Source organism: Macrotis lagotis, chromosome 3 (genome assembly GCF_037893015.1).
Source record: "Macrotis lagotis isolate mMagLag1 chromosome 3, bilby.v1.9.chrom.fasta, whole genome shotgun sequence".
Taxonomy (NCBI): Eukaryota; Metazoa; Chordata; class Mammalia; order Peramelemorphia; family Peramelidae; genus Macrotis; species Macrotis lagotis.
In genome coordinates, this window is record NC_133660.1 from 67,421,681 (window position 1) to 67,448,416 (window position 26,736).

At 39.3% G+C, this 26,736-nt stretch overlaps 1 protein-coding gene across 3 annotated transcripts in view; it reads left to right on the plus strand.

The window, feature by feature from the left end:
* Positions 1 to 266: 266 nt before the first annotated feature.
* Positions 267 to 26,736, plus strand: part of FAT1 (FAT atypical cadherin 1) — a 170,871-nt gene continuing 144,401 nt past the window's right edge. For 2 of the 3 annotated variants that reach the window (XM_074228791.1, XM_074228793.1), the window contains exons 1-2: positions 267 to 653; positions 22,891 to 26,171. In XM_074228791.1, coding sequence (XP_074084892.1) covers positions 22,910 to 26,171 — 3,262 coding nt within the window. In that variant the 5' untranslated portion in view covers positions 267 to 653; positions 22,891 to 22,909. Of the gene's footprint in view, positions 654 to 3,567; positions 3,669 to 22,890; positions 26,172 to 26,736 lie in introns of those variants that run through there. The other variant, XM_074228792.1, reaches the window with a different exon arrangement.

The window sequence follows — 26,736 nt, forward strand, 5'->3', positions numbered from 1 at the left end:
GCCGGTTGGAGGGGAATGAGAGGAGACGTCCTCTAGAAAGAGAGACGGAGCAGGTGGTCAGGCAGGCAGACAGACAGACAGACCAAGCAGCCGCCGCGGCGGCCTCTTTTGCTGTGGCCCACACAGCTGGGGAATCTTGACTGTCCAGAGGTGTGGAGGAGGAAGGGAGGGAAAGAGAGAGGGAGGGGCCGTGACGTCTCCAAGCCTCACCCCTCCCTCTCCCCTTCTCCCCCCCCTTCCCCAAAACCCTTTCCATTGAGCCAAGTCCAAGAGGGAGTGAGTAAGAAAGCGGAGTGGGAGCCGCCGCAGCGCCCCGCTGCGAGTCTGCTCCGCGGGCCCACTCGCTGCCTGGACATGTCCTGAACAACTTGGATTTCCTCTCCCTCCATTATTTGCTCCAGCTCTCTCCCTCTTGGTCTCCCTTTCCCTGGGCAACTTCGAAGATCGGCCCCGAGGCTTCGGCAATGCGGCTTCCTGGAAGCGGGGAGCAGCGGCGGGTCTCATTTTCTTTGGGGAAATGCTGAAGAACGCAAGGAGGGGGGAAAGTTGGGACTTTCTGGGTTTTGGGGGCTCTTTAATCGATCGTGGGGAGAGTGGATTAACGAAGCCGTAGGACACTTTTAAAGTGGAGCGTGGAGGCTTTCGCCGGCCTGGTGAGTGCACACTGTTTAATTCTTCTTTTTCTATTTTGTTGTTGTTTTTTTCGGTTTAAAATGAACCCTGAATTTGAGACTACCTTCATTTGCCCAAAGACACAAGAAAGTAGGTGCGCATTACCTACACCTAACACGTCGGTAAACGTGTATGTGGGTAGCTCTAAAAAATGCACAAAATACGGGGCAATTCAAAATAAAACCCTGCAAAGATAGGCTGCTTTTGCATTATTTTTGAGTATAACTTGTTATAGAAATGGTGCCCTGGGAAAGAGAACCCGGGGACCAGGTGATGTATTGTGATGCAGCGCCCTCTAGTAAATGTAGGCGGGCAAGGCGACTAGGTGCTGCTTTCCTTGCGCAGACAGCAAACTTCGGTAGTGTCCGGACACTCCAGGGACCTGGTGGAAGGCTGTCCATCCACTTCTCTTGTACACCCCACCTCTACCTGCTGCTTATCTTTTCAGTTCTCGTTTTCTAGCCTCACTTGTGCGGCAAAGCAGGGGGGCTCTGTGTATATATAGTGGGGGAGCCTGTGGCTTGTGGGATGAACATGTAGGCAGGCGCCTGCTGTTATGGCACCCCCTGGTATAGTATTTCCAGAGACCACTTAAATCTACGATACAAAGACAGAGTTGGGCATTAAATGGGATTATCTTGATCCCTTGGTCCCCGATGGGAGGATTTTGGTGGTAGATAAAATCACCCCTCATTGATCTTCCTGGCATTTGGGTTTAACCGATCAATTCAAAATACCAAAAACGTGGCAGCACCAATGCTTACAAAATGTGCGGCTCTGTAATCTCTGGCGGGAGTTGGAGGTGATCCTGGGGTGATACCTCCAACTCCTGGTTTCTCAGGTAGCTTGGCAAACCGGAATTCCCAAGCAAAATATTTCCCTCTGATTATGCGCCATTATTTATTAACAAATAGCCTACTCCTAGGGATTCTTTGGGACCATTGGGCTTTGATGTGTGGTTGCCTACACCAGTGCCTCTTTACTATATACCTTTAGTTCTGGGGAGGTGGCAATACTGCCGCATTCAATTTCTCTTTTAGAAAGTGAGAATTGTGGTTGTATTTTGTACATACTATTAATGGTCAGAGATGCATAGACTTTCATCCATTCAGGTACTCTCTGTTTGTGGTCTGGCATATAAATCAAATTGACCAGGAGAGGATGACTACACGTTTGTAACTTTGGTTTAATCTTTGTAATCCTGCTGAGAATCTCGTGTGTCTGTGTGTGTTTGTGTGTGTGTGTGTGTGTGTGTGTTCCTACTGCTGAGGAAAATGCAGTGTTGTTTAACGCCATCAACAGATGCTTGATGTCTTGTATTCCCCCCCTTTGCCACAAATCTGTTCTACATTCTTAGTCTGCGAGTATCAATATTAAGGTCACTGAGGAGATGGTGATTTGAAGAATAACCTTTGAAGCAAGGAACCTGCCTTTCTAATACAGGAAAACATTATTGCCTTCCTTCTCCCTTGCAGTCTGCAATAGGGTTCTCTTTTTCCCTCAGCTCTCTCCCAGGGAAATAATTTTCTTTTCATCCTTATCATGGTGAGTAGATGGGAACCAGTTTTCTGAAATAAGCCTCACCTTCCTTTGGGAGACCCCATCTTTACATCCACAGAGACAACTAATAAAATAATAGCTGGCAAAGGATCCGAGAGATGCTAGCCCAACCTCCTCATTTTAGAGATGGGGAAAACTGAGACTCAAAGACTAGCTTTAGATGCATCCACCTCTGATTGAACTCATTGGGAAATATTTCTTCTATAAACGATGGGATGAAGTCTATGAAGGAACACTGCACCATTCTGTGAGCTAGAATGAAGTTACCGGAGTTGGGAATCATCTCAGACCTCTCTTCTCAATGGACTTCCTAGTCTGTGCCTTTTAGCTTCCGGTTGGATTTTTCATATTTGTTCTGGTGACTCTGACTGTCTGGGTCTGTTTCTTTCCCTCTCGCCTACTCCTCTTCCCTCTTCTTCCGCCTCCTGGCCCTCCCTCTTCTATGCCTCACCTCCTCATTGACCCCGCCGGGAATTTTAAATAACGCGCTGGCTTTGATTGCAAACTGTCTTGGACTTGGCCAGATTGATGTTTTGACTTAAGTATTTGGCAAATACTGAAGTTCGGTCCTCGGATGGCAGTTGAGTGCTTCAGTTTCCCCTCGTGGTGGCTTTAGGCAGATGTGGGTTCAGGCTTCATCCAAAACTACTGGCGAAACATTTCCATTCCCTGACCGCCCCCCCCCCCCCCCCCCGCCGGACTATTTGGTTCCAGTCTGGGTGGAGGAATTTGCTAGGTTTGTAGAGCACTGATGGAGTTTTAAGTTTGAAGAGAAGGCAGTCTGTGGATGTCTATTTAAGGACTAATTTGCAGATTTTTTACCAGTTGGAGTCAGGGAGGGTATTCCTCCTTTTTAAAGACTCGTTTGGGTCCAGACCAAAATACTGGTGTGCATTTTAAATTTTTAGGAAAAATCCAAGCCGCCTTACGGCGTTCAAAACCATTCTTAGAAGGGTAGATCAAAAAAAAAAAAAAAAAAAAAGGAAAAACAGAAAGCCCTAAGTGCTGGCTTGTCCCTTCCCCCTAGTGAATGTGCTTCTATAAAAGCAAGAGCGTGGATCTTTGATCTGCAGGGTATAATCATTTAGGAGCCATATGGTTCAGAGTCCGGGAGTCTGGGAAAGTGTGCGGTTTAGTTTTTTCTTCCTTTCTTTCTTTCTTTTTTTTTTCATGCCACAGAAATGAGCGCCGGCACGCATGTAAGTTGCAGCAGGCGGAGGGATCTCCCTCCGGCACCTCGAGAGCGTAAGAGGGCTCCCGGACTCCCGGGAGAGCGGCCAGGACTGGGACTCCCGAGAGTCTGGGGGAGCGGGCGCGGGGCCGGCCCGGGGAGGAGCGGGGTCGGGCTGCCCGGGACCGCCGGAGACCATGCTAGAGCGCGACCTCCTGCATAGGTGTCGCCGCAGCTCTTGCCCCGCCACTCGGGCAGCGTAAAGGTGAGCCGCAGCGGGGCTCGGGTCCCCCTGGCCGCCGCGGACTTTCCAGGAAAGTTTGTCCGAAGCAGAAGTCGGGGCTGGAGGTTGGAGCCTGCGGCCGGTGGACTCCGGCCCGCTGGCCCTGCAGCCCCAGGGTTGCGGGGGCCGGAGTTGAGCCATTCTGCCTTTGGAGGTTGGGAAGGGGGGGGACCCCGACTGAGCCGTGCCCAGAGCCCAGGCCCGGGGGTGGGGCGCGAGGACCGCTTGTCCTGCCTGGGGGGGATGGCCCATGGCCGGGGTCGGTGGACTGAGGCGCACCGAGCAAAATAAGACACACGTGTGTGTGTGTGTGTGTGTGTGTGTGTTAAACTTTGGACTAAGTGATGTAGCATGAAGCAAGCAGAACCCCCGAAGAGCAAAATAGTACAAACCCAGGCTTAGGCCTTAGGAGATGGGGTGGGAGAGAAAGGGGGGGGGCTTGCTTGTAGGGCCAGAACCAGGCTGCGGTCCTTGGGAGACCGGGCCATTGTCTAGGAGCCACAAGTTAAATCCAAGCCTTGGGGACTGAAAGGTGGGTTTGCAGCTTGAGCCTCGTGCAAAGTGCTGCTGCTTGCCCCTCACCTCATCCCCCTAAACTGTTCTCTCTTTAAAAGTTAACTTCTTGCTTCAAGGAATTGCAGAATTGGGAATCCCGGGAAACATACACTCTCTCTAGTATCTGCATCATTTATTTTAAAGTTTCGGGGGTTTAAAAAGCAAGTGCTGCTTAATGAATTAACTGGGCTTCCGGTTTATTTTGAAAACAAACAAACAAACAAACAAACAAACCTAGTAGTGTTATTTAGAGGGCAAGGTAAGCAGGTAGCCTGGAAGGCTGTGAGTCGTCTCAGCCGCCCGAGGTATAGGCTCTTGAAAGGACTCCACCACAGGCCTGGTGGTTGGAGAAGCTCGAAGTGAGTCTCCTTCAAAATGGGGAGTCTGGGCTCAGCCTTTTGTGAGAGTGGAATTGTTTTAAAGCCTGCCTCAAGTTTTTGGTTCAGGGTTTCTTTGAAAGTTAGCTTAGGAAACAAATAAACTTTCATCTCAGGCCTAAGTCCTTTTAATGATTCCGATTGGTTTCCTCTGAAAGAAGCAGTTTTTTTCTTTTAAAGGAAGAGTTGTTTTTGATGGAGGGAGGGTAGAAGGAGGAAAACTTTCCAGTGCTTTAAATACTGAGGAGCCATAATGCTTTTAACAAATAAATTCATTTTGCCCTGAACTGAATGATGGTACCTGAATTGGTAAAACTTAATGCATTTGTGTGGAATGTGAATTTTTCAGGCAACAATGACTTTCTGCCTAGGTTTAAAGATTGCATAGGTATTTTTTTTTAACATTGTAGATATAATAATAAGAAACAACATGTGGAAGAGGAAAGAGATCAGAGTTTGAAATCAAAAAGACCCTTATGTGCTGTGTAACTAGAATTGGGTCTTTACCCTTTAGTAACTATGCCCTTAATTAAGTTAATTACTTAACCCAGGACCTCAGTTTTACTCATCTCTAAAGTAATGGGTTAGGGTAGGTGATTTATAAATTTCTCTAACTTTAGAAATTTTTTAGAAGTTAATTAGGGGGGCAGCTAGGTGGCACATTGGATAGAGCACTGGCCTTGGTGTCAGGAGTACTGGGTTTAAATCCTACCTCAGACACTTAATAATTACCTAGCTGTGTGGCCTTGGGCAAGCCAAAATCTTAAAAATCTTAAAAAAAAGTTAATTAGGGAAATCTTGGGGCTGTTTTGCCCTTTGATATTTTAGAGGAAATATAGCTTAGCTTTGTAGATAAAGAATTGGATTTGGCTTGGAATTAAGAAACTCTGGGTTCAGGTTCTGCTTTGCTACTTAGTATATGTATGGGTAGGGCATCATACAGTCTTTGAGTCTCATAGTCCTTCATTTAGGGATGATAACTATCACGCTAGATTCTTGTGAGTAAAGTCACTGTAAATATTAGTATTTTAAATGTGTGATTTTTTTTTTCCTTTTAGTAGAATTGAGATTTCTTTCATAAAGAAATCCCTAGAAACTAAGTTGTCCATGGTAATGTAGATCATGGTTTTTCATTTACAAATGTGACCTGTCCAGTGACTTTCCCAGGATCACCCAGACTGAGCATTAGTCATTCTGACTCAGAGGCCAACTCTAAACATTTTGCTGTCTCCTCTCAAAAGTTGATACACATTGAAATTGAGTTTTAATCTATCATAAACTGTATTTCCTTAGACCTCTGTTTTCTTTTGTGCACCTCTAAGGAGGCAGACTATACACTTGTTTCACTTCATTCAGTTCCCAAGTTCATGATTTTTGAGGGGTAGCTAGGTGCTCAGTGGATAGTGCACTGGCCTTGGAGTGAGGAGTATCAGAGTTTGAATCCGGCCTCTGACACTTGACACTTTAGCTGTGTGACCTTGGACAAGTCATGTAACCCTGATGCCAGGAGAAAGTGAGACTGATTACCTAGCACAGCACCCTCCACTCAAATACAGTTCATATGCTTGTCATGATTGATGTTGTGGTCTTCAAAAATGAAAGACATACATTTTTTTTTATGGCCAAATAAAGCAACCCTTCTAAATGATGAGCCACTCTGCCCTTAAATGGATGGTTCCTCTGAAAATCAATGCACAGTCTTTTGGTCCTCAAGAGTCTTCAACTTGGAGAGAACAACCAGTAGAGATTCACTTTCTTAGAATAAACTTTGAAATTCAAGGACCTCTGTCCATGCCCTAATGTCAATAGAAAATGTAATTGATTAGTCAAATAAAAATATATTAAAATGCCTACTTTGTGCTTTTAGAATAGACTTTTGATAGAGAAAAGTGAACAATTTCACACTGATATTTGGTAACAAAAATAATAAAATCCTTTCTTTGTCCTGACCTAACATGTAGGAAATTTCCAGTTGCAGAAACTCCCTCTACTGAGACAGATATGACAACTCATCTGTAATTCATCTTGCAGAGTTGCCTGACACATCAAGGAATAAAGCTATCAGTCCCTGATCTTAGTATGGATTCAATTTAGCAAGTGTCATCTAGTGTCTTCTGTGCACCAAAGGCCTTTTGCTAGGTTCTGGGGAAACAGTTGACAATGAAATAGAACTGGTCTCTTAATTAGGACTTGAACACAGATCTTCTTTCCTTCCAGCTTATCTACTCTATCTACAAAATCTGTGGTAGTAGCAAACCAAAAAATGATCTCTGAAAGCTATATATTAACTTAGGTTTTTTTAAGAATAGTTTTTATTTTTTAAAATTTAAAGTGATTATGACTATTAACATAATCTCTAATTATGTTCACTTAGTGTAAAAATAGCATTTATGTTTTACTATATTTTTATTTTGTTAATTGTTTCTCAGTTGCTTTTTTATCTGGTTCTGTTGGTACACTGGAGAATATATTAAAGGCCTTGTGCTGCCCATGGGCCACTTCTTTGATACCTCTTCCCTATACTATATACTGTATTGCTATTTCATTCTTGTAATTTAAGTCTGATTTGATAAAAATTCATATTCTTAGAATTAGACTAAAAATTTTAAAATATTGGTTGAAATTATTACAGTAGAAACTGATATTTTTTTTAGATTTTTCAAGCCAATGGGGTTAAGTGGCTTGCCCAAGGTTACACAGCTAGGTAATTATTAAGTGTCTGAGGCCAGATTTGAACTCAGGTACTCCTGACTCCAAGGCCAGTGCTCTATCCACTGCGCCACCTAGCCACCCCTGAAACTGATTTTTTTTTTACCTTTTGTAGCAAACAAGGTGGGTAGTGAGATTTGTACATAAGGAAAAAAATAATCTTTCTGCTGTATTTTGTGCAGTGCCCCTAGTGAGCATTCAGTGATGATTAGTTAACATATATTGAATCACTATCTAGATAAATGAAACAACTCAAGCAAAGGCCACAACCCTTTAAAAACCCCAATGTGGAATATAATTATGACTTGCTCTTTTTAGTCTTTATTCTTCTACAAGCCCCTAGTTTTTGAATATGTCACACCTGAAACAACTATTGTTTTTATTTTTATTCTTGGTCTTATTTGAAGTGTACCTCTTGTATAGTACTGCTCTAGAATGACATAATCTGAGAGCTGATAGGGACCTTAGGGGTCAAATCCAACTCTTTCATTTAATAGAATATTGATATTGTAACATGTAAACAAATATATGTGACATATAAAAGCCATATGATTATGTGATCTTGCATCATTATGTAATATGTAAAACTATATGATAAATATAGAATATGTTACATATGATATACAATGATATAAATGTTTAAATGCACAATATATAGAACAATATGTAAAATACATTATATCATATGCAAAATATATCACATATAAATGTATATTGTATGTGTATATAGACAGGGAGAGAGACAGACAAATGTCTTGCCTAAGATCACACAGATGAAAGTGTGACCATACATTTAGAGCCTTTTTTTTTCTGTAGATCATTAAATAGTGATTTGGGGAGTTAATGGAATGTTAGACTCAGATTTAAGAGTTGAATGGTTCTTTCTCTCTCCATGGGGAGAGAGGGACCTTAGAGATTATCCAGTTTATAGGACCCTCTATCTAGGGATAGAAAGTTCTCCAGAACCTCCCCCCCCCATCCCGTTTTACAGGTGAGAAAGCTGAGACCCAGAGAGTGGTTTGACCAAGATCCAACAGGTAGTTAGGGGCAAGGCCAGGATTCCAACAAAATGCCTCTGATTTCAAATTCAGTGTTCTTTCCATACTACAGAGAAATCTTTATTTTGCTGCTTGTTGGTTGTTTTATAGTTTATTCATCTGTAATGGGGAATAATAATAATAATTGCATGATCCACTTCATCAGGGTTAACCGTAAAGCAATATATAAAAGTGATATTATTACTGCTTATAATTACAATATTATTCTTTTGCTAATAAATATTACTAAAACTAGGAATAGAGTTTGGCTTTGAGATAGTTCAGGGAAAAGTTCTTTTGGCCAAAATTATGCCAAGTAAAGATTCCATTTGTTAAGTGAATCATTTGTATATCCAGTCTTTGGCACTGGGAAAAATATAATCTGATAAATTATAGAAATCTATATAATTCATAATTTGGTAGTAATAGAGAGGCAGCTGGTAGTAGTGGTGAGGAAGACCTGGATTCAAGTCTAATAGCAGAAAAGATTTAAATGACTCTTATGTAGGCATTCTGCCCACATTTGAGCCTACTTGCCATTGTGGCCCAAGTGCTGGACACGTCTGTCTCAAGTTGTAGTACAGGTGCTGATTTCATTAGTAAATATTAGAGATGTTTATACCAAACACCAAAACAAAGTAAAATGTAATAATAGAAAAGCCACTGTCCTCTTCGTCCAGTTGTAAATTAAGGCTATTTTCCGTTAGTGATCATATATTCACTCATTTGAGGAAATGAACTTAGATTATTGTCTTTTTTTCCCATTTAAATTTTGGATTTACATATGTTTAGTTCTAAGAGTTTAAATAACTGTTGAAGTATGAATAAAAGGAGAGATTCTACCAGCAGCTTCACATACATACATACATACATACATACATAATTTAGAGTTCACATATGGCAGAACTCATGCACTGCTATTGTCAGGGAGCAGAGATTCATTCTTGGAAACTTTTAATTTCCTAATTAAGGCTTTTGGAACCCAAGCCTATTTTTAAGTTAATTGTTTAGAACTCAGAATATATTTCCCCAAAGAAGCAATATTGTAAAATGGTGATTAGGTTCCACAGTCAACCCATAAATGAGGCTGAATTGCTGTATGTTTCTAATGAAACTGCAACTGCAATTTTTGTAATTCAACAGAACAGAAAAAAAGCTGTCTCTGAAATCTTACACTATAGTACTGTTTGCAGTAGTGAAACATTTAAAAATAAGCCAAATGCACAAAATTAAGGAAATAGCTAAGCCAACCATGGGGATTGGACAGTATATGTAATGTACTGTTAAAAGATCAACATGTGGGGATAGAGCACTGACCCTGGAGTCAGGAGGACCTGAGTTCAAATACAATCTCAGATACTTAATTACCTAGCTGTGTGGCCTTGGACAAGCCACTTAACCCTATTGTCTTGCAAAAACCTAAAAAAAAAAGCTCAACCTGTGGAACATTTGCATGGCCATATTTAAAAATAATTTGAAAATGTGGATGCAAAATCATATGTATGCACTGATTTATCTTTTGAAAAACTGAAAAAACACTGACAACTTTCCTCATAATTCATTTTAATAACAATAAAACAAACTAAATCCCACTGGGAATTTCACGATAAAATCATGTATAGCTCCTCCTTCCTTAAAATATTTGCCTCAGTGTTCATTAAGGATGATTTCTTTTTCTATTTGACTCCTTAATTTTATAATCTAATAGGGGAGATAATGAGGCATTTAAACCGCCAACCATAATATAAATTGTTTGTTCTCTGAGGATCAGTGACATCACTGAGTGATAACTTGAATTATGGGAGAATTGGATTTAAGTAACTCAGAGTAATATAAATTACAAATGTTAAAAGTTAATTTAATGCTTTGAGAAATTAGAGAAAAGGAAATTATTTTAAGGGTGGACTTCCTTGGGGGAAGCAAGAACTACAGTGAGGTCTGAAAAAATAAGGATTTCTTTGCAGTGGTTGTTTCCTCCTGTTTTCAGTATAAATTTGCAGCATTTCAGCTACATTTGTAGATTGTTTGTAGATTCTAATCACCAAGATTGTTTCTTCCCTCTGGGCCTCTGAATCCTTATCTCTACATTGAAGTTTGAACTAGAGATTCCTAAGAGGACTATGTGTGAATCAGATATAGATGGCCCAAGTTGGAATTATGTAATTGTTTGTGGTAAGAATAGAGAAGTGTGAAGGAGGGTGGGTGCAGTTCCAGGTCCTAATTTCCTAGGAAGTGGAAAGCAAGGAAGTGATGAAGGAAAGATTTAAGCCAGGTAATCCTTAGGGTTGATGGACTACACAATTTGGTTGAAACATTGCTCCTAACTGAGAGAAAAGTGGCCTCCAGGGGTGGAGGTATGGTCACATAATGAGCAGTATCTCTCTAGCTAACTCATTCAATTTGCAGATATTTGTACTGGGGGAATAAAGGAGATCAACTCCTAAAGAAGATATGATCAGCACTCTCAAAGCTCAGTGTTGAGTCTCCAAGATAAGACAGGAATTGTTATACTCTGAGATACCAGGTGAATGAATGTTACAGAGGGTTCAGGGAGGGCAAGACCACATTTGTTTAGGGTGATCAGAGAAGTCTTCATAGAGAAAATGGAACTTGAGCCAGGCATGAAGGAAGAATAAGATTTGATGGGCATATATATATATATATATATATATATATATATATATATATATGTATAGAATGAGAGGGCATTGTTGATAAAAAGTTTGACAAAGTCTTGGGAAGGGAGAAAATCCAGGACATTTTTTGGAGTTCCAAGGAAGAAGTCTGGCTAGAGGGGGCAGCTGGTGACTCAGGGGATAGGAGTCAAGAGGACAGGTATTGAGTCCAGCCTCATATATACTTGACCTTGAAAGTCACTTAAACCCGATTTGCCTCGAATCCAGGGCCATCTCCTGTAATTCTGATTCATGTCTGGCCACTGGACCCAGATGACTCTGAGGGAGAAAGTGAGGCCAGTGACTTAGCTCAGCACACCATCACTCAAATCCAGTTCATGTGCTTGTCTTTGAGAATGAAGGACAAACATCAGTCTGACTAGAGAGTAGGGAGCCTCTTTTATAAGGCAGTAAGAAATAAGAGGATGGGAAACGTGATTTGGGGCCAGAATCCAAAGGCTCTTGAATGCTTCTAATCAGACAAGGAAAGACAATCTTATCTCTGCCCTTTCTTCTGCTCCAGAAGTTGAGGAAAGTATAGTCTATACCCAGCATCTCCTTTCCTCCAATTCCTCAACCCTTCCTATTTCCTTTTTATTCATTCTAACTGAAGCAGTTTTTTTGGGGGGGGGTATAGGCAAAGTTATGGCGTTAAATGACTTGCCCATGGTCACATAATTATTAAGTGTCTGAGGCTGAATTTGAACTCAGGTCCTCCTGACTCCAGGGCCAGTGCTCAATCTACTGAGCCACCTAGCTGCCCCTGAAACTTCTTAGAAAGATCACTTACCACAATTTTTCTTTTTTAATTTTTCATACTTATTTTTAAATTTATAGCATAAAACAATTATTTCCATGATATAGTAAAATAAAAAAAAATTACTCATGAAATTATAAAGCTGCTTTGTACAAATTGCTGTTCCTTTTTAACATGTAAATTTCTTCTTTCTCCCTTTTTTTCCTTGTCACTTAAAGTGACATTTTTTTCTTCCCTATCATAATTTGACACCCTAGGTCACAATTCTTAATCTTGTTTCCTTCTCTGGCATCTCAGGCACTTCTCAGGCTGTTGAGCCTTTTCCCATTTTGTAGACATGAATTTTTCCCTAGGTTTTGCCTCTTACCATTCTTTCTGTCTTCTCCTTTGGTGATCTCAGCAGCTTCCCAGACTTTAGTTTTGATGTCTATACAGAAGATTCCCAAACCTTTTAAGTCAATTCAACTTTAAAAAAAAAAAAGACATTCACTCCTATCATTTCTGCTTATTTCATATCCATCTTCATGTCTCACCAGCACAGCAAATTTACCTTATTCTTCAGTTTGCTTAACTTTTTAACCTTTTATCTCTTCCCTAAAACCTGCTCCACACCTTTAACGTTCCTTTCCCTTAAATCTGGTTTTGTGTCATTTTTGACTCATAAGCAATAAATTGCCATTTCTAGAATTCTGTTTCCTTAATTCCTTTCCATGGCTACCAGTCATACCCTCACTACTTATCATCTGGATTATTGTAATGGTCTCCCAAGTGGTCTTCCTATCTCATCCTTCCCCTCCTGGTACAGGGGGAACACTAGGGCTCTGAAGTTAGTGGTTCAAATTTTACTTTTAATGTATAGTTACCTTTTTTGTGTGTGGTTTTTTTTTTGCAAGGCAGTGGGGATAAGTGACTTGCCCAAGGTCACACAGCTAGGTAATTAATAAGTGTCTGAGGCTAGATTTGAACTCAGGTCCTCCTGACTCTAAGGCTGGTGATTGCACCACCTAGCTGCCCCTATACTTACCTTTTTTGACTTCTGGTGACTCACTTAACCTCCTTAGGGTTCTGAAGTTAGAGGATCTGAATTCATATTTTGTTTTTAATGCATATTTACCTTTGTGATCTCAGGTGACTAACTTAACAATTTTCTCATAGCTCCCAGTTGGTTTTAAAGTGACTTGTTTCACCTTTAGATCCATGATGATCTAGTTTGTTCTCTCCCCACCCCTGCCCCAGTAGTCTTTGAAATTTGCCACTCTGATGTTCCTTGTCTCTGCTCAGAATCTTTATGGGACTCCCTATTGCTTAATGAATAAAGGATAAGTTCTTGATCTTGGCATTGGGCCCTTCTCAGGATGACTTGAACCTATTCTTTCCACCCTCTGTCTGACCCTTTGTATCTGTATGTCTGTCCAGCTCCATCTCACTTTCTCTTGCTTTTTCAAAGGGATATTTCCTTTGAATGATATCCTCTTAATACACATATCCTCTTAATATCTGGGGGGGAACATAATTCTCCCTAAATCACCTAGTGAGGGGTAGAAGATCAGACTCAGAGCTTAGTCTTTCCAGTTTTAGGTCGAGAGTTGCCTGGAGTCCTCTCAGAGAAGAGGTGCTGAGCTGGCAGAACCTAGGGCCTGGACTCCTGGGCTCTTGTATCCCCCTGGCTCAGTCCTTGAACCTGGAGCAGAAACAAATGAAGGAGAGTCCACATGGTAGGAGTCAGGGAGCAGGGTGGTGTGTGGATAAGATGGCCCTAAGGCCACTTAGCTGCCTTGTGAATGGAACCCTCTACCTTAGATGCTCAAGCTGTCCCTTAGATACCTTCCTGTGTTCTTTCCATCCAAGCCTTGTCATTAGGACTTTTCTTGCACCTCAGCTTTTCACCCACTTCTGTTCTTTGCACTGCAGTCATTAATGTTCCTGTCTCTTTATGTCACCAACTCTTGCAGAGTGGCATCATTCTTTGTATCCCTAGTATAAGCCCTTCTCATAGTAGGCCCTTAATTACAGGCTTTTGCATATATGGGCCTGTAATTCAGTAGGCAGTGGAAAGCCAAGGAGGGCTATTGAAGGAGGATGTGTTCTGATCAAAGCAGACTTTAGGAACCTTAATCTGTGAACTACGAAGGTGATTAGATGTGGGGAGACTCTTAGAGTAAACCAGGTAGTAGATGATAACCAAGTGGGACTGAGAAGAGGAAGAGTTGGTAAGTGAAGGAATACAGGGAGAGAGGAGTTAAAAAAATCAGAGTCACAGAAATGTAGAATTGAAAGAACTTAAATCTTCAAACATTCCTGTTTCACCACGTTCCAAGTCACCAAGTCCAAGTCGAAGGTTGACTTGCTAGTTTCCTAAACATCAGTCTTTGAGGCCCTGGAAGCTTGATAAACTGATAGGGGGAGGGGCTAGGTTGGAGTGAAAATGAGTGGTTGGACTCTTAATGGTCTGTTCCAACAATAATTTATGATCTAAGCCTGTTGGTAAAGGTGGAAAGGGATGCAGTGATGAGTGATGACAGTGATGATGTGACAGCAATGATGGTTATAGTTATTGGTAGAGATATTTATATAGTTTATAGAAATATATGCTTAGATATTTATATATACCTACTATATGTTAGGCACTGTACTAAACATTTTTCAAATGTTATTTGATTTGACCCTCACAATATCCCTGAGGGTGGAGAGGTAAGGCACCGTTCTTACTCTCATTTTACAGTTGAGAAAATTGAGGCAAACAAGTTAAGTGACTTGCCCAAGAACACATAGCCAGAAGGTGTCTGAGGCTAAATTTGAAATTGTGTTTTCCTGACTCTGGACCTAGTGCCCTGAAGCTTAGGCAAGAGATTTGATCCAAGATATAGGATTTGGGATTCACTTAGAAGATGATGCTTAACCTTGGGAGATGAATGAAAACTCTAAGGGAATTCATGATGTTAAGAGGTTATAGGATGTGATCTTAGGGTACAGTCTTAAACTAGGAGAACAGAAAGCTAGCAAAGGATCTGGGATGTAGTAAGAGAATCTTGAGAAGAATCAAAGAAGTCAGGAAAAAAACATTTGAAGAAGGAAGAAACAAACTGTCAGTTCTGCAAATGTTTAAGAGGATGAAAATTCCTAATAAAATACTCAAGAGAGCATTCTCCAGAAGGCACCAACATCCAAGCTTTTTCTTATTTATTGTGTTTTAAAGGGCATTACAATGAATAAATATTAACTTCTAGCATTTTGGATATTTAATAATATACATTGGGAGTCTAAATTATATCTCTTAATAAAATTTATATATCTACCTATCTTTAAATTAGCTTTAGAAATGTTGAGAAACTGCTATGGCATAGTAAAGAGAGGACTGATCTGAGTTCAAGTCACGTTTCTGACAAATGATTGCTCTGTGACACTAGGTAGGTTATTAAATCTCTTAGTATTCGAGGCCTCTCTCTCTAAGATTGTAAGTTATAGAGAAAGTACTGACCTGACCTGGTAAAAAGAATTTTCTTATCCAGAGTTCCTTGTAACAGTGAAGTTGCAGATCTAGGTTCTATACTCTAAGGAAATGGTAGTTATTTTAACTTTGAATTCATGTTGAGTCTCATATGTGTATCATGTCTGACATTACTTTAATGCTTTTGAATCTTAAAACTTAGTAAAAGGGTATTAGTTCATATTTTTTTTATCAAATATGCAAAAAAATCCTCAGTGTTGGTTAGCAAACATTTTTTAAAATTTTGGAAGGAGAAATCTATATTGAACATCTACTCTTTTGAATAATTAATATATAGCAACTGGGGCATAAGAAAGAAAAATAGTTTAGACATATGAAGCTATTTCTAGTTCAAACTTTAATAATTTTTGTATATGCAAGAATGGAAAGTTCAATTTTTTTCCTTTAATAAAGGAGTCTAGAGATGATGAATGGTATATGTAAGATGCTTTGAACTTGGTAATAAATATACAAAGGACATTATTAAGGCAATAGGCAAAATCAAGTTCCCAAGAACTTAGCAAAGTTCTTTCTCTTCTGTATAAAATGTGCAGGATTTTGAATTTGAAAGGCTCAAATTTGAATATTAAAGTTCATGCTAAGCCTTCCTACATCTGTGACTATTTCCAATTACTGAAGATTAGACAGTCATAATAGTTGATTGGAGCATTGTGTACAAAAGTCTTTCTGGCAAATGAATATATGTATATTAATATTCAATTTCTATTACAATTTAATGTCGGGGGGTGGAGCCAAGATGGCAGCGTGAAGGCAGGAATTCCCAGAAACTCGTTCCCCAAAAAACTCCAAAAAGTGTCAAATTATGATTCTAGCCAAAATTTAGAGGAATAGAACCCACAAAGAGACTGAGTGATACAATTTCCCAGTCCAAGACAACTTGGAAGTTCCGCAGGAAAGGTTTATTCCACCAGGACTGGAGGTTCGAAAAGCCACAGTACAGCTGGACTGGGAATGTGGCTCTGTGGCAGAGGGGCTGGTTTCCAGACCTCTTGCCCCAGGGATCATCAGGGACAGCCGGATGGAGTGGTGAGAGAACTCTGCGTCACCAAAGTGAGTGCCGAGCCAAGTGCTGGCCTCAGAGCAGCCCTGTGGTGAGAATGTGCAGTGGCAGTCAGCAGAGCCACCCAGCATGTCCAGAGCACAGCTCACAGACAGTAAGGGGGTCAGGGAGACTGCAGAGGTCCCTCTGCTCTCCCTGGGGCAGGACTCTACTGTTTGTTCACACTCAGATCTAGGTTGCAGTCTGGGCTCTCACAATACCACCATAGCCAAGCAGGGACCCTCTTCACACCTCCAGGGTAGAAGGGAGTGCTTTGCTTCCAGATCAGAGCACTGGCAAGAGAGCAATCAGAACCTCTCATAAGACCTTGGAGAAATTAAGGTTGGGTTGTCCCCAAATCCCTCCAAAGCCTTGGAAATGCATTAAATCAGTCATAGGCTGAGGAAATGAGCAAGCAAGAGAAAAGGAAGAATCTGATCATAGAAAATTACTTTGGTCCCATGGAGGATCAAAATGCACACTTAGAAGATGACAAAATCAAAGCTTTTGTATCCAAAACCTCCAAGAGAAATAGAAAATGGACTCTGGTTATGGATGAGCTTTAAAAAAAGACTTTGGAAAGCAATTACGGGAGGTAGAGGAAAAATTGAGAGGAGAAATGAGAGCAGTGCAAATAAATCACGAAAACCAAGTCAGCAGTTTGGGGAAAGAAAAAAAAATACTGGAGAAAATAACATATTAAAAACCAGTTTAGGCCAAATGGAAAGAGCAACACAAAAGGCAAATGAGGAGAAGAATGCCTTAAAAAGCAGAATTGGCCAGCTGGAAAAGGAGATAAAAAAGTTCTCTGAAGAAAATGACTCCTTCAAATACACTATGAAACTAAAGGCAGCTGATGACTTTGTGAGAACTCAGGAAGAAATAAAACTATACCAAAAAACCCCAGAATTGAAGAAAATGTGAAATATCTCATTGGAAAAATCAACTGACCTTGAAAACAGATCCAGGAGAGCTATTTTAAAACTTATTGAGCTACCTGAAAGTCATGACCAGGAAAAGACCCTAGACTTCATTTTTCAAGAAATATGGTACAGCAAAATTGCCCTGAGATCCTAGAAGCAGAGGGTAAAATAGAAATTGAGGGAATGTCACCTCCTGAAAGAGATCCCCAAAGAAAAACTTCTAGGAATATTATAGCCAAGTTCCAAAACTCCCAAGTCAAAGAGAAAATAGTAACAGCTGCCAGAAGAAACAATTCAACCACAGTGTTTCTATAGTCAAGATTTCACAGCATCTGGCAGCTTCTACATTAAGGGCTCCTAGGGATTGGAATATGATATTCCAGAAGGCAAAAGAACTTGGTTTACAACTGAGAATCAATTGCCCAGCAAAACTGAACATCCTTTTTCAGGGGAAAAGGTAGGCTTTCAACAAAACAGGGACTTTCAAATTTTCCTATTGAAGCAACTAGAGCTGAAGAGAAAGTGTGATCTCCAAGTGTAGGACTCAGGGGAACTACAGAGGAAGCGAATGAGAAGGACTAATTATGAGAAACTTCCTGCATGGGAAGAAGATATCGATAACTCATATGAACTTTCTCATTTATAAGAGCTGTTAAGAAAGAGCATATATATAGACAGGACACAGGAAGGAGAGGAATATAATGGTATGATATAGTAAAAAATGGGTTCAATGGGTGATAAAGGAAAGTACTGGGAGAAAGGAAAAGGAGAATAAGAAGATGCTAAGATATTTCACATAAGAATCAAGAAAAAGGGTGCTAGGTGGAGTAGTGAATAAAGCACTGGCCTTGGAGTCAGGAGTACCTGGGTTCAAATCCAGTCTCAGACACTTAATGATTACCTAGCTGTGTGGCCTTCGGCAAGCCACTTAACCCCATTTGCCTTGCAAAACCCTAAAAAAATAAAAAACAAAAAACAATAATCAAGAAAAAGCTTTTACAATAGAGTGGAACAGGGGAAGGCAAGGGGGGGGATAAGTGAGCCTTCATTCTCATCAGAAATGGCTCAGAGAGGAAATAACATACACACTAAATAGGGTATAGAAATCTACCTTACCCTAGATCAAAATGAGAAGAAAGGGATGAGATAAAGGAGAATGGGGGGTATGGGGGAGCGAAGTGGGGAGTAGGTAGTAGAAGAGAGGGAAGATTGTGGGAGAGAGTACTCAGGTACAACACACTTCTGAAAAGAGACAAGATGAAAGGAGAGAGAGAGAGAGAGAGAGAGAGAGAGAATGAAATAAATGAGAGTGGAGAGGAATAGAGTAGAGGGAAATAGAGTTAGCGATAGCAACTGTGGGGAAAATTTTGAAGCAACTCTCTGGTGGCTATGATAGGGAAGGCAACTCATCCCAGAGATAAAGCCATTGGAATCTGACCACAGACTTTTTTCTTTCTCTCTCACTATTCTTTCGGTTTCTCATCAATTTTTTTTGTCTCACGACAAGATTATTGTAATAATGTAAAATAAATAAAAAAATAATTTAGCATTTGAAACTAAGGCTATCATCTCAGGAGGTTTGGGTTAAGTAAACAATCTTTATTTGACTTTGCTGAGTTGTAAATAGTAAGACAGTCTAAACTATTGAGCCCTCAAGATGTTATTATTTTTGAAATATCAAAGTGTATAGCTCCAGCTAAAATATTTTTGGCATTTATTTTGATAAGGACAAACTTTAGGTAATATGCTCTATAATTAGCTCTAATAGAGCTTTATGTGTTAATTCCATTCTCTCATTTTTTAAATGATTCTCTATTTTATAGACTTAATATATATAACAGTCTAGATATTAATCATTACATTTTCTTTTGAACCTGAATTCACCACAGTGATCATATTGGGCAACAAGGCAAACAGACTCTTAAAAATTAGAATTTAATAAAGTGAAGAAACCACAATTGAGTTTAATGTGGTTATATCATTCAAGTCTAGTTGTAGTTACATTTTTTATCAATTTAATTTAGCTACTTTTATGAATTAATTTTAGAATTTTAGACATTCCTCAATTTATGAATGATTATACACTAAAATTATCTTGGTAAATAAATAGTATGGAACTCAGAAAACCTTTTCTTACATCAATAATGGTATAAATTATAGACAGTCTTCTATCCCAAACCTTTTATTTTATACATAGGGAAATTGAAACCCAGAAATATTAAGTAATTTGTCCAGAATCACATAGTCATTCCATAGGATGGTAGAACTGTAGATATCTTAAGAAATGATCTAATTGAACACCTCATTTACTGATCATGAAAGTGAAAGGGGTAAAATAGCTTACCCCAAAGACCCATTGGGAGCCACCTTTACTACAGTATTGATGAATAAATTGAAGTCCAACAAATTTCCTGTACTTTTACATATCAGCATAATGATATTGAAGTTCTTAGCTAGTCTGTAAAACCTCATTTAACTCATATCGTTGTTACATGGATCTAACCACTATTTATAATGGAATATAGGCTCCCAATCTCCTGCCTTGGATTGCCTAAAGCACACATCCTTCTTCCTTCCAGAAAGGGCATCTCTGGTACTGGCTCCAAGGTGGACCCCTCCAGCACCAACAGCTGCTGGTATCTGTCATAGTTTTTTTTTTTTGGGGGGGGGGCTTTTGTAGCAACACAGAGTCTCTAGGAAAGGGCAGTTCCAGCAGCAGCAGCCCTTGGGCAGCAGGGAAAAGAATTATCAAGGACGGAGTGGTGACCTCCCAGATCCATCAGACCCATCACATTCTTCTCATACCCATCAAACCATCAGGAAGTTGAAGCGTAGCACCTTAAAGTGACCCTGATGAACGGTCTAGCAAAAAATGGTGGGTCAGGTGCTGTCCCCTGAGACAGGTATAAAAAAGCTTCCTTTTAAAAACCTTGTACTTTACAAACTGCCCTATAAAAGGGTTTTATTTGCTTTAAGAATTTGAAAAAAGGTCATATTAATTTTTTTCTTTTATTGCTGACTTTTCCCCCTTGACTATCAGCTTTATATGAGATGTGGGCAATGTCTCATCCAAAACTTCTGTCTACCCTATGCCTGCACACCATGGTGCTTATATGTGCTTATATAGTTGGAATTTAATTGCATGAATAAAAATTATAGGAATAATTTGTAACAGCTCCTAGAACATGGTCCTAATGTGTTTTTAAATTGCACTGACTTTTAGTGCTATTGACACATTGAGATATTTATACCTGTAATTTTAGGTGGAAATTGTCTACTTAGTTGTTTTCTTCATCTTGTTAAGGTGAAATTAGTGCTTTTAATGCCTCAGGTATTGAGTTTTATCTACATAAATGGTAGTACTTTCTTTCAAGAGCAGGTTATCCTGTATTTAGAGTCCTGCAGTCTTGAAGTCATTTTGTTCAGTTCACTAGTCCCATTTACCCCTCTCTTGTTGAAATGATTAATGGAGCAAACTTAGGGAAATATAAGCTTAAATACATAAATTTTACCAAAAAAATCATAATTTCAGCAAGGCTTTTGAACTTTTACCTTCACTTTACCTTTCACAAAATCTAATCTTTACCCATCTAGCAATTATAAGTCCAGTAGAAGATCCTTGTCCTGGTAGGTGGTGATTTTTTTTTGGGGGGGGGAGGTAGTAGGGGAAAAGAAAAAGAAGATAGTGAATGATAACATTTCTTCTTTAAAAGAAAAATCACAACACAACATTGTATTGCCTTCCAAAATGTGTTGCCTTACAGGAAGAACATCCATGTATTTTTGAAAAGGTGCCCTGAAATAAACAGTGCCCCACCTGAGTACCCTGTTCATGACTTTCCATCACTTGGAATGACTTCTCTCTCTCTGTTTTGTCTAAAATCTCAACTTTCTCCCAGTCCCTTTTCCTTTATGAGTCTTTATATAATTGTCCATGCCCTTCCCTGAATGAATCCTTATGTATACCTAATGCCCCTTTCCACTTATTTGGCTCTTAGCAAATTCATGTGGTTACTTTACTTTTTAAAAAATTTATGTTCTAGTGCTTAACTACATAGTAGGCAGTTAAGAAATGATTATTAAACAAATGAATAAATGGTCTGTCCTCCCAATTAGATGGCAAATCTTTGTAGATTAGAGGCATATCTAATAGGTCTTTGGGTCCTCAATTCCAACTATACTGCTCTCAGTGGATGTTTATGGTTGATAAAGTGCCTGGTAAACAATAATTTATTGTTGCTGGGATTTGCATCCATGACCCAGAGGGGGAACTGTCACTAGCTTGCTCCTCATATGTGCATGCCTTTATCCTTTTTCTCTTTTATAATAAGAGAGTATTTGTGACATTTGACCTGTTATATTAGTATCTTATAAATTACCCTTTGTATGGCTTGGTGATAGAATTTTAAGTGTCTTCAAACATATATGATAGCAGATGAGAAAATAAATATACATATTATATACAGAGTGAGATTAATTTTTTCCTATAAAAGTTAAATGAAATTTGAGAGAATTTTTATGACCTATTATTATGGCAACTTTTCACTTTGAAGCAGTGAAAAAAACACTGTTTAGATTGATTTCTACATTAGATCTTTATTTTGACTTGAGTTCTTTGTATACTATGAGAATATTAGGCTGAATTTGAATTTGTGACATTTTGATCATTTATTTCAAAATGTATAATTCAGACAATTTATTTTAACAGTTAATTGTTTGTTTTTCCAGACTTTGTTATGAAATTTTATTTTTCAATTGGCAAGAATTTAATCTTTTTCTTCTCCAACTACTGCCTCTACCCCTCCCTCTGCTGTAGGGATGGTGGTGGTGTTGGTGGTGGAGTGAAAATAAAACCATTGTAACATGCATAATAAAACAAAGCAAATTCCCATATTGTCCATTTCTAAAAATGTGTCTCATTCTGCTTATTAGTCCACCATTTTTCTGTCAGGAGGGTGTGCATTTGCTTCATATAATAGAACCCCTGTTACCTTGATTAAGTTACTTAAGCCCTGAGCCTCAGTTTCCTATCCTTTCTAGTTGCATATCTATAGTTGCTATAATTGATAGAGCCTTAAGCCTAATGCTTAAGTGAAAGAGTCCTGGGTTTGGAGCAAGAGGAGATGACCTAGATTTTAAACCTAACTCTGCTAATTACTGCCTATTTGATCTTGGGTATAAACAGCATCACCCTTAGGCCCCTCATCCATAAAATGAAAGTGTTGGAGATCAGTGATCATATGATTTATTTGATATTCAGTTATTCAAATTCAAAACTAAAGATTTTGCTTTCATTTTAATCTAGCTTTTTAAAAAAAACTATGGTTACAATATTCCTTTCTAGTTCTGGGCCTCATTTTCTTTTATAAAACTAGGGGACAGGCCTCTGTAATCCTTCCATCACTGGTTGTGATGTCAAATTCAAAACATGATGTTTTGAATTCTAATTGGTTCTGAAATGGTAATGAAACCCATATAGCAATTTATATGGATATATATTTTGCTATGCAAAGGGCAATATGTCATTCATTTGTGAAGAGCTTAAAAATTTAGGAACAAGGAAAAGCATTGCTGTGATTTCTTTTCTACAAAGTATTAATTTATATTTATTTCCTTTGTTTCAGGTTCCTGGTTGTTAACACCATGGGTAGACATTTGACTGTGCTTTTACTTCTTCTCCAGCATTTTGGAAACATTGAAGGAAGCCAAAGAACTGAACAGACTCCTGATATAATTCAGTTTACACAATTTCAATACAATGTCACCATCTATGAAAACTCTGCCGCCAAGACTTATGTTGGGCATCCCATAAAGATGGGCATTTATCTCATAAATCCCTCATGGGAATTACGGTACAAAATTATTTCAGGGGACAATGAAAACCTGTTCAAAGCTGAAGAGCATATTCTTGGGAACTTTTGCTTTCTGAGAATAAGGACCAAAGGAGGTAATACAGCTATTCTTAACAGAGAAGTTAAAGATCATTACACATTGACTGTGAAAGCAGTGGAAAAAAATACCAATGCTGAAGCCCGCACCAAAATTAGGGTACAGGTACTGGATACAAATGACTTAAGGCCTCTTTTTTCTCCAACATCCTACAGTGTTTCTCTGCCTGAAAATACAATTATCAGGACTAGTATTGCAAAAGTTAGTGCCACAGATGCCGATATAGGAACCAATGGAGAATTTTACTACAGTTTCAAGGAAAGAACAGATATGTTTGCCATTCACCCAACCAGTGGAGTAGTTGTGTTGACTGGCAGGCTTGACTATGCAGAGACAAAACTATATGAGATGGAAATCCTTGCTGTGGACCGTGGAATGAAATTGTATGGCAGTAGCGGTATCAGCAGCATGGCTCGACTGACTGTTCATATAGAACAGGCTAATGAATACGCCCCGGTGATAACAGCTGTGACACTGTCCCCATCAGAACAGGAGAAGGATCCTACTTATGCAGTTGTGACAGTGGAGGACAATGATCAGGGTCCCAATGGGGAAATAGCTTCCTTAAGCATTGTGGCAGGAGACCCCCTTCAGCAATTCCGAACAGTGAGATCTTTTCCAGGAAGTAAAGAATATAAAATCAAAGCTGTTGGTAATGTGGACTGGGAGAGCCATCCCTTTGGGTATAATCTCACTCTCCAGGCAAAAGATAAAGGAAATCCTCCACAATTCTCACCTGCAAAAGTAATTCATTTCACATCTCCACTGTTCAAGGCAGGGCCAGTTCAATTTGAAAAGGATATTTATAGAGCAGAAATCAGTGAATTTTCCCCTCCCAACACTCCTGTGGTCTTGGTAAAAGCTATACCTCATTATTCACATTTAAAGTATGTTTTAAAAAATACTCCTGGCAAAATAAGTTTCCATATAAATGCCAATACAGGTCTCATTACTCTTTTGGAACCAATCAGGACTCGACAAGCATCACATTTTGAACTTGATGTCACAACCAGTGATAGGAAAGCTTCCACCAAAGTCTTTGTGAAAGTCATAGGCACAAATAGCAATCCCCCTGAATTTACTCAGACTTCCTACAAAGCATCTTTTGATGAAAATGTACCAATAGGGAAAAGTGTCATGAGTGTGAGTGCTGTTGACCCTGATGAGGGTGAGAATGGGTATGTCACCTACAGCATTGCCAACCTAAATCACGTACCATTTGTCATTAACCATTTCACGGGTGCTGTGAGTACTTCTGAGGCCTTGGATTATGAACTGAGGCCCAGAGTTTATACCCTAAGGATAAGAGCATCAGACTGGGGTTTACCCTATCGGAGAGAAGTTGAAACCCTTGTTACTCTCACTCTAAACAACTTGAATGATAACACCCCATTGTTTGAGAAAATCAATTGTGAGGGAACAATTCCTAGGGACCTGGGTGTGGGGGAGCAAATCACTACAGTTTCTGCGATTGATGCTGATGAACTTCAGTTGGTAAGGTATCAGATTGAAGCCGGAAATGAGCTTGACTTATTTAGCTTAAACCCCAACTCTGGAGTCCTTTCACTGAAGCACTCTCTAATTGAGGGTTTAGGGGCTAAGGTTTCATTCCATAGTTTAAGAATAACAGCTACAGATGGAGAAAATTTTGCTACACCATTATACATCAATATCACTGTGGCGACCAGTCGCAAACCAGTGAATTTGCATTGTCAAGAGACTGGTGTAGCCAAAATGCTGGCTGAGAAACTTCTGCAGGCCAACAAATTACACAACCGGGGAGAAATTGAAGATGTTTTCTTTGATACTCATTCCATCAATGCTCATGCACCACAATTTAGAAGCAGTCTTCCCAGTAGTATTGAGGTAAAAGAAAATTACCCTGTAGGTTCCAACATCATACTCATGAATGCTACTGATCTTGACAGTGGTTTTAATAGTAAACTGGTCTATGCTATTTCTGGGGGAAATGATGATAGCTGTTTTATTATTGATTTGGAAACAGGGATGCTTAAAGTTTTATCTCCCCTTGACCGAGAGACAGCAGAAAAATATACCCTAAATATTACTGTCTATGATCTTGGTATACCACAAAAAGCTGCTTGGCGGCTTCTCGACATCAGAGTTTTGGATGCCAATGATAATAAACCAGAGTTTTTACAAGATAACTATTTCGTTGAGGTGAGTGAAGACCGGGAGCTATATAGTGAAATCATCCAGATTGAAGCTGTAGATAAGGATCTAGGACTGAATGGAGAAGTGAAGTATTATCTCCTTACAGACACAGACAAATTTTCTATTGACAGTGAGACAGGTATTGTTAAAGTTGTGGGGCCTTTGGATCGGGAAATGCAACATGTCCATTTCTTAAAAATTGAAGCTAGAGATCAAGCTAAAGTGGAACCTCAATTGTTTTCTACTGTGCTTTTGAAAGTATCATTAGAAGATGTAAATGACAACCCCCCTAAATTTATTCCATCTAATTATCTTGTGAAAGTTCGAGAGGATCTTCCAGAAGGAACTATTATCATGTGGCTAGAGGCCTATGATCCTGATTTTGGTCAGTCAAGTCAAGTGAGATACAGCCTTATTGACAATGGAGATGGAAACTTTGATGTTGACAAACTCAGTGGAGCAATTCGAATCGTACAGCAGCTGGACTTTGAGAAGAAACAAGTTTATAATCTGACCATCAGGGCAAAGGACAAAGGGAAACCAATTTCTCTTTCTTCCACTTGTTATGTGGAAGTTGAGGTCATTGATGTCAATGAGAACCTACATTCACCACTGTTTTCTAACTTTGTGGATAAAGGTTTAGTGAAAGAGGATGTGCCTATTGGTACATCAGTGATGACGGTGTCTGCCCATGATGAGGATACAGGACGGGATGGAGAGATTCGTTACTCAATAAGAGATGGCTCTGGTGTTGGCATTTTCAAAATAGATGAAGAGAAAGGTAAGATCCTTTATTATTTTTACTTAATTAGAAACATGAAAAAAAGTTCACTTCTCCTTAAGAGTTGTTCTGGAGTATTTTCTTTTACTATATATTAGAGCTTGTTCCCTAACTTGATATGAATTTTTTTTTGTTGAATGGGTGTGTGTAAGTTGGTCATTAAAACTGACAAAATGAGACTAAAAGCTTTGCACTTAAAAGTAACTGAGTAGGGAAGAATTTTGACCCTTTTAGACAACTTGTATATATTCTTATCAGTGTCAGAGTTGTAATTGCTATGATACTACTAATTTTAAGAATGACTTCCACAATATTTTCAGTTGTATCATTGCAGAAGGAAAGATAGTTTTTTTAACCCCTTTAAGACTGAGTGAGAAAATCGATACCAATCCAAAACACAAAGGCAGAATTATTCAATATATCCTTCAGAACAGTGTATACTGGAATGCCCCAAGCAAGTGGGGTTTTTCCTGAAGGAACTCAAAATGTAATTTGTTTAAGTTACTCTTTGACCCACATTATGGTTCTGCAGATTAGTTCATGAGAATGGCTCAGTGAGAAGTTT